The sequence below is a fragment of the Hordeum vulgare genome, chromosome 6H, assembly GCF_904849725.1.
Source record: "Hordeum vulgare subsp. vulgare chromosome 6H, MorexV3_pseudomolecules_assembly, whole genome shotgun sequence".
In the NCBI taxonomy this organism is placed as follows: Eukaryota; Viridiplantae; Streptophyta; class Magnoliopsida; order Poales; family Poaceae; genus Hordeum; species Hordeum vulgare.
Window position 1 is genome coordinate 201,308,250 of NC_058523.1, and position 9,114 is coordinate 201,317,363.

The 9,114-nt window shown below is 46.8% G+C and overlaps 1 protein-coding gene across 1 annotated transcript; it reads right to left on the reverse strand.

Annotated features, from left to right (window-relative positions):
- Positions 1-4,318: 4,318 nt before the first annotated feature.
- LOC123404456 (CASP-like protein 2D1) lies at positions 4,319-5,523 on the reverse strand. Its single transcript, XM_045098389.1, has 3 exons — positions 5,210-5,523; positions 4,847-4,958; positions 4,319-4,705 (listed from the first exon to the last, which is right to left on the reverse strand). The coding sequence occupies exons 1-3, from the start codon at positions 5,362-5,364 to the stop codon at positions 4,415-4,417; spliced, it is 558 nt and encodes a 185-aa protein (XP_044954324.1). The 5' UTR covers positions 5,365-5,523; the 3' UTR covers positions 4,319-4,414.
- Between the last annotated feature and the right edge of the window lie 3,591 nt (positions 5,524-9,114).

Consider the following 9,114-nt stretch of genomic DNA (forward strand, 5'->3'; position numbering starts at 1 on the left):
ATCTCATGAAATCTAGTAGACAGTGGGTAAAAAAATTACTGTCGAGCAATTGATAGAACCGCGCAAAGTCGTGACGATATCTATGGCAATGATTATATCTATAGGTGTCACGTCCAAAACAAGTAGACCGATACTTTCTGCATCTACTACTATTACTCCACACGTCGATCGCTATCCAGCATGCATCTAGTGTATTAAGTCCAAAAGAACAGAGTAACTCCTTAAGCAAGATGACATGATGTAGATGGATAATCTCATATCAACGACAGAGCCCATGTTGTTACCCTTGATGGCAACTACTTAATGTGTGCCTTTCTGCCCCTACTGTCACTCGGAAAGGTCACCACATGGTAGAACCCAAAACCAAGCACTTCTCCCATTGCAAGAATCATAGATCTAGTTGGCCAAACAAAACCCAAGATTCGGAGAGACTTACAAGGATATCAAATCATGCATATAAGAAATCAGCAAAGACTCAAATATATATCATAGATAATCTGATCACAAATCCACAATTCATCGGATCTCGATAAACACACCGTCAAAGAAGATTACATCGGATAGATCTCCATGAAGATCATGGAGAACTTTGTATTGAAGATCCAAGAGAGAGAAGAAGCCATCTAGCTACTAACTACGGACCCATAGGTCTGAAGTGAACTACTCACGAGTCATTGGAGGGGCGATGATGATGATGAAGAAGCCCTCCAACTCCAAAGTCCCCTCCGACAGGGTGCTGGGAAGGGTCTCCAGATAATATCTCGCCGAAACGGAAGCTTGCGGCGGTGGAAAAGTATTTTCGAGGCTCTCCTTATTTTTTGCTATATTTTAGGGAATTTATAGGCCAAAGATCTAGGTCAAGGGGTGGCCAGGGAGGCCAAAAGCCCTGCCACCGCTACCTCCCCCTGGTGGCGGAGTGGGAGCTTCTGGCCTCCCTGGAGCCCACCTGGCTTGGCCCACAGCCCCCCTGATCTTCTTCCGTTCGGGAAAAAATCATTTTGGGGATTTTATTCCATTTGGACTCCATTCCAAAATCAGATCTGAAAAGAGCCAAAAACACTGAAAAATAGGAAATGGCACTTGGCACTGAATTAATAAGTTAGTCCCAAAAAAGATATAAAAGGTACATAAAACATCCAAAGATGACAAGATAACAACGTGAAACCATCAAAAATTATAGATATGTTTGAGACGTATCACGTCGTCACTGGGCTCACATGTCGCAGCTGCCCACAGCGCCCGCTCAAGACGCCCGCTCGCCGCGCCGGCAAGCGCTCCCTACGCCCTCCCACGCCCGCTCGCCGCGGCCATCGGCTCCTCTTCGCCTCTCGCACCGTGCCAAAATGGCTTCCTCACACTGCGGCCGTCGCGCCCCCCCGCCTCTCCTCAGCCGAGCAGCCCCGCGCTATCCTGACCCGGCGGTGGTTGCCGACGGCGGCGAGGGAAGGCGAGATCTGGGAGGAGGAATTGGATAGGCGGCTAGGGTTTCACCCGTGTTGCGCGCGGGGAGATGACACGAGCGCCTCGATAATGAAAGCTTGCTTCGATATGTTCTTTTTTTGGAATGTTGGTAGTTGATCTACCAAATATGTTGATTAGAAGGAGAGGTTGCTACAGGAAAGGCCCAAGTAGGCAAAGTCATCATAACAAATGATGCCAATAAATAGAAAAAAGATACAGGAGAGTTTCTCTTAGCCTGGGTCGAAAGGAATCCCAACACATGCCATGTTCCACAAAACGATTTCATCCTTTAGTCTGTGCACGAACGTGTGCATGTCCATCCAAAGATGCTGGAAATTCGCCGGTTGCTCTCCTGCCACAGCTCCCAGGAGGCTAGGTGCATCAAAGTTAGCATGCCTTTCCTCTTATCGCAGGCGGCCTCGGTCCAACGAGATGCGATCCAATCCTTGATACTGGTAGTGTCCGTCCAACTTTCAGGTTGCAGTGAAGGCATATTCGTGAGCCCAGCCAGTCTATGCCAAGCGTTTCGCGACCAAGGGTACTCCACCAGCAAGTGGCATGCAGTCTCAAGGTTTCGTTCACAAACCCGATATAAATAGTTATTATCCCTTCCACATCGAAGAAGCAGGTCAGTCGTTGGTATGCGTCCAAGAGAAGCAGTCCAGAGGAAGAAGCGGCATTTGCCCGACGCCCAACCGACCCAGAGTAGCATGTGGGCCTCATGAGTGATCGAGCCCATGAACTGAATATTTGTTAGTAAGACAGCAGGAGATCTGTTGTGATTCTATTAATAAGGAGAAAGGCCGACGTCCAAATACAATGTTATGTCAGAGATCAAGTGTACACTGGAAAAAAGACAACTGGTGTCGGCTTTGCGAGGCAACAAAGCAACCGAATAGTGTGGTTTCAGCCCGGGTCAAAAATAATTGGGCAGCCCGCAAGTTTCTAGGCTGCAGCTTCATCTCTTATACGGGTAATCAACATTGAAATATGAAGCTCTTTTTTCTGTAAAATCCTACGGTTTCGTTCGAGCCAAAGCTCTCAGCAGATCAAAATTGCAAGTGTCTGTGCTCCTTTCCTTCGTCATGCGTCCAAACCAGGAGGGCTTAGAGCCTGAAACCATTCGCTGAGGGATCCCTCAGCCATCCATGTAACATGCTTTGAGGATGGCAAACCTGTGAAGACAGCCATTGCATCCCAAACCTTGCTCGACCATAAGCTTTCAGAGAGGAGATGCACGGTTGTCTCCAGACAACGGATGCAAAGAGGGCAGAAATAATTATTATCCCAACCTCGCAAAAGCAGCACGTCTACGGTGAGGATCTTATTTTGCATGGCCATCCAGAGGAATATCTTGCACTTGGGAGGCGCCCAGGTCCGCCATACCGAGGTGTATAGTTTGTAGTTGATCATACCCTTGAATTGAAAGTGATATGCTGACCTGGCAGAGTATGTACCATGAGTTGTCAACTTCCATGCAATGGAGTCGTTAACCGTCGGGCTCAGATGAGTTTGATCTAACATATTGGAGAGGCTAATAAGCTCATCAATCATATCGTCACGCCAGTTGCGCTCGAGATCGTGGACCCAGTTATCCCGCGACAACGCATCATGGATGGTTCTTCCTTTCCTGGATGAGCCCTCAAACAGTTTTGGTGCAATATCCCTTGGTGCCATCCCATGTAGCCATGCATCCTTCCAAAAAAGTGTTGTTTTTCCATCTCCTATGGTGACTTTAGTAGCACCGGCAAATATAGCAAAATCTCTATCATCACATGGTCCTCCTGCGCCAACAATCGGAATTTTGGCATCAATCCATCGTAGCCAAATCCATCTTAATCTGAATGCAGGTGCAAACTTTTCCATGTCATGCATCCCAACTCCTCCAAGCTGTTTTGGGCGACAGATGACGTCCCATCTTACCCTGCATTGTCCTGCATTGCATTCTTCTTCGGCACACCAAAACCAGGCTCTAGTGCGTTGGTCAAATCATTTTAGTAGCCATTTTGGAGGTTTATGCGATGAGAGCATGTAGACAAGGAGGGATTGAAGAACCGCTTTCGCAAGGATCAACATATTCCCCTTGGACATTAGCTTGCCTTTTCATCCCGTCATTTTGTTGTTAAACTTGGACATGATGTTGAGGTAATGATTTTTTTGTAGCTTCTTGATAGAAAGCGTCATCCCAAGGTAGGTAGAAGGAAAGGTGCCAATTGGGACCCCGAGTGGCAGCAACACTTGTTGGAGGTCAAGACCATCACAACGGATTGACAACGCAACACTCTTTGCAAAATTGGTACGTAGGCCAGTTACCTCCTGGAATAGGATTAGGATCAGTCGTCCTCTTGAACCGGATTCACAAAAAGCGTCAAGTCATCAGCATACAAGTGATGTTCTAGTTGTGGCTGCCCGTCCCCCAAGCGGTGAGAGCAGCCCATGCTTGGGCAGAACTGAATATTGTACACATTCCCTGCAGGCTGCAGCCAACGATCATGCCAAAAACGCGCGAGCCTACCGTCGTTAATCGTGATAGTGGTGGCCATGGAGAACAGCGCCCGATCAAGTTTGTCGCAGGATAATTCCACTCGTGGCTTGATTACTGCTAGAACCAGTGATCAGTTGTGACAGACGAAACAGGAATCTCATCTCACTTCGTACCCGATGTTAATCGTGTGACTGGTCCTATTTTGTCAGCATGTGGCTGCACTGCACTAATATCTGTTTTCTCGTGAGAGCATAGTTCTTGCTCTTACACTGTTCATTGCTTGTCATGGCATGTACAGAGTAGTTGGACAATGCATGTTCCCCCCAAAAAAAAAAGTTGGACAATGCATGTTACTATGACATGTGACAAGACTCAGAAGGCCAACACCAATTATAAAGTTTATTATTTCACAGTATTTCACATGTGGCTGCACTGCACTAATATCAGTGATTGTTCATCATGGATCATCTACCTTGCTCCTTGCTCTTGCGCCTGCTTGGAGTCAGAGTCCTCGGAGCAATCAACATGAGCAGCAGGGCCGTCGAACTCGCGGAAGACCCGGAAGGCGGAGACGAGGGAGAGCGCGACGAAGCAGAGCAGCGCGGCGGCCTGCAGCGCCACGGACACGGTGGCCCTGCCGCAGAACCGACCGAAGTAGGAGCACACCTCGCCCCACGACACCTCCCGGTCGCCCTCCCTCGCGAGGTACACCAGCTCCGCCGCCGCTGAGCACGATGTCACCAGCAGGTACGCCGCCGCCTGCACCGGCCGCGCGCGCGACGCCAAGCTTTCAATCGTTAGCAACTTAGCACTGTAGGTAGTACTTAGCTTTTTACCCGCATAGACTAGTGAAGATGAATCTGAAATTGCAAAAGAGAAACGAGATGGTGATGATCGGACCTGGTCCAGGAGGAAAATCAGCCAATCGTAGCGAGCGCGGGACTTGAAGGATGGCATTAGGATGGAGGCCACGGAATAGGCGGCAGTGACGGCGTTGATGCAAACTAAATACCTGCAAGAAAGACAGGGAAAAAAAATCTTTTCTTAACCAGTGGATATGTGCGAAATTCAGTCGGCAAACAAGCTATAGGCAGTACAATCTAAAGGTAATCTCATGTGGAACTGAAACCAGCATATCCAAACTCCAAACGGCATGTACTGTACTCGCGGGAAAAATTAGCCTAAGTAATCAACAACCGAATCCGTAACACAAGCAGGATTTCAACAACAACAACAACAAAAAACGAGGTTATGCAGGCTCACTTGAAGCCTGAGAGGTTGGAGAAGCTGATCTCCCCGTAGGTGTCATCGGCTTGCTTGTTGGTGGCCATCTCCCACAGGGAGGCCAAGGCGAGGGGGATCACGCACACCCTCAGCGCCATCTCAGGGACCTTGAAGGGCCTTCTCCTCGTCGTCATCTTCCTCACCGATGCCCCTGCTAATCGTGTGCGGTGAACAGAGGGGCCTTCCGGGGTGGAGGAGGACTCTCAGACGAGCACTAGTGTCCAAATACGAGAGCGCACGGGCCCGTGCGCCTCCTCATGTGAACGCTGGAGCAACGGAGCTGGCCCACAGAATGCCGCGTGCGTGGTGCTGCAGAAACTGGTTGGGTTCGGGCCTTCGGGGGCAACATGGCCTCGGCCGTCCATCCACCGTTACGTGGCGCCGCCGATGAGTGTCCAGCCGTTTGAGAGCGGTTGGTAGCCGTCTCTCACCATTAGGGAAAAGATTGCCCTTTTTCTCTGGTAACCATGGTGCGTGCGACACCATAGCTGTCGTAGGGACGGATCACAGATGCCGACGTTGCTAGTCTGGCCTCCTCCACTACGGATTACACGCGGCGTCAGGCACTGAGTGCACGCGTGCTCGGCCCGCGGCGTCGTGGTGAGCCCGGCGGCCGCACCCGCGCAAAAGCAACGCCACCCGCGGTGCGTGAAACGGGAACGAGAGGAAAGCCAAGAAACGCTGAAATCATAACTGCGTACACCCAACTATTATCTACTCTTCCTCAATTTTTTATTATTATTATTTACTCTTTCTTTTCTAAATATATTGTTTTACACATTTTATTAGGAACCACATACAAAGTAAAAAAGAATGAATGTACGCTGTATATTATGTCTATAGTGAACCTGAATTGATGCAGTTCGTATGGAAACTCCTAAAAATTTATATTAGGAATGAAGGAAATAGAATTTACATCTGTTACATAATGCCCCTCCGGATGAGTGTTCAAATGAAACACAAGGAGTAGGAATCAACTTCGAAGATGCACATTAACTGGGAAAGTATCCTAATTTAAACGTCATCGAAAATTCTTCTCCAAACTCCTGGTCTTCTATGCCCAACAAAGTTAATTGCCACATACAAGGCAATGAATACTGACGAATATGATATACAATCCCGTTGATGAGGGGGACCAAGGTGACCGACCGCGCTGATGAGGGGGACCAAGGTGGCCGACCGCACAGGCCCCCAAAATCATGGGGCCCCCAATTGAAAAAACCATGAAGGTAAACCATGTGCTTGGCCCGCTACAGCCTGAGCCCTAGGGTGGTGACCGCTCCACGAGTCCCTCGCCGCCACCTCTCACGACCTCGCATGGTCCCGTGCAGTGAATCCACAATTGCTGGTATTCTGTAGAGCGTCACCGACGACCGCTCTCCCGAGTCCAGCTACCCTACTAGATGCTCCATGCTAGCACCAGCATACCATGCGTGGAAGTGATTCTCGTCCTCCGTCCAACTGCTGGACGCTGGCCTTTCCTCCGCTACACCGAAGACAAGCTACCACTCCAAAGCCAAGAAACACCGGTGATCCTCATTGCCACAACGAGTAATCGCTGGGTAATTTACTAATTTCTTGGACCGAGAAAGGCAAGCAACAATAGGAGATGCACTCGAAGTTTGAACTCACATGTTGTATGTGTTAATTTCTAAATTGATTCATTTGAACAATTAACTGATTTTGAACTAAAAATAAATGTGAGTATGTAGGATTAAACCTGAATTTATGTATTTTTATATCAATTTTATTCCATGTTTGGTGCCCCGCAACGACTGGAATGTCTACACATATGACAGGAATGGATGAACCAAACTATTGATTTGATATCATTTGTATCCCTTATTATTATTTGTATTTTTTTGCCATGTTTAAGCTATTTATGTATGCTTCGACATGAGATTTTCTTTGGATAGCTACGAAGTATTACTTGGCCACTTCAATCTGAGGTATGCTTTGGAGACTTCTTTTGTTATTCGAATTTTAAAATTGATGACTCCATTTGTGTTTCGTCCCGGGCCCTAAATTTCTGGAGACGACCCTGATGATATAACAGATTATGCATGAATGGCTTAGTACAAAGAGGAAATGTTCTTACACTATGTTTAAGCATTTGCGGAAAGCTAGTTTTGCTAGCATATGCACATCCCACTCTTTCAAAACATCAGTCACCTGATATCAACATGTTTCAAATATCAACATACAAAGTTATAATCAACTCTGACTTGACCTTATCAGGTCACCATCGTCACCATCATATCACATCTCATTCCCATCAAATCACATCTCATTCCCATCAAAAAGTTATTCTCCCAAAACATGTGGACGTAGTCTAAAGGTGGCTTCCCAACTCTCCTTGAGTGTGAACACAACTACATGAATAGTTTAAAGATGTTGTACAATGTACCCACAAGATCCGAGTGCTTGTTTTGTCAATGGCCACTCGTCGTTCACTAAGTATTCGAGCAAGACCTTTGCTAAAGTTGATACTAGCGTACAATCCGCTCGTAGGCCCATAGATCTCATGTTACTCAACTATATAACACATGATGAAACTGTTGGCTATAATGTTACTCATCTGTCTAACACACTAGGGGGCGTCGGAATAAGGCTCTACCCTAGCATCAACTAGTGAAATAATCACCCCCTTCACATATACGGGTAATGCGGTTGAACATGTAAGGTTAGGATGATTGTCACATCTTGAATCTAAACCTTTTTCCAGAATATTTTGATGAAACATTTAGTCTCCACTATCATGTCTTCTTTACCGTAACAAAAACTTCCCTAAAGCCACCCATTGGCAATAGTGGCACCCAATGGGATTTTCATAAACCTTAGAGTAGTAAAACATTTGTCCCCACCCTAAGTACTTTTTCTACCCAAGGCGGCTAAGCATATTACAAAAACACAACTACCTTAGGTGGGGCGGTGCATCACCCCTATTGTCAAGGGTACATGGTGACGTGTTCATGTGTCAACACACTTTTTGGTGACTCCGCTGGGGACTAAGGATCAATCATCATCATCGACCATCACGTACGATCTTCCCAACCCATCTAAGGTAGACGCCGATAACATTATTAAGCCCAAGCTTGATGAACTATCGACCAATCAACGCCAAGCTTATGAGGAGTAAAATAAGGCAGACGAAGAGAAGGAGTTGCAGGAGTTCCTTGGAAAATACAAGAAGGATTGCCAAGGCAATATCACTCCGATTCGAAAAATCAAGTTCCCTCCTCTTCAAGCCAAGTAGGTTAAACCCCATGTGACTACCACTTTTTGTCCTGAGTAGTGGGATGAGATTGATAGTCGTATTACTGATGGTAACAATCTGATCTATCAATATTTTTTAGAGAATACTAATGCTCAGAAAAATATGCCTGAACCATATACTCATAATATTGGCGTACCTACTAGCGTAGAAAGACCTAATATGTCTTTATCTTTTTCATCGGCGCCCCCCATGTCGATGAATTATTATCCCGCTGAAACAAATCAGATTGTGACTGCAATCATTAATCCTATGATGGGCATGCCAAGTTCGGTGGCGAACCCAAACCAAGCATTACATGTAGGTGCAAACGCTGCTATAACACTACCAAACTATGCTCGGCATAAGTGCCACAGTTCCTACCTTCAACTAGTAATCCTACTCCTCCTATGCAACTTCATCAAACTTCATCCTCTACTACGGACGATGCTCTAGCTAATTTTAGAGACGAGATGGCTAAGATGCTTCGGAGAAATTTTGGTGTTGAATTACCTAGGAATCGGATTAACCAAAAACCGTATCTCGAGTACTTTGATGCAATCCAGTGTTGGGGAACGTTGCATGGGAAAGAAAATATTTCATACGAACACCCTAGATCTATCTACGGAGA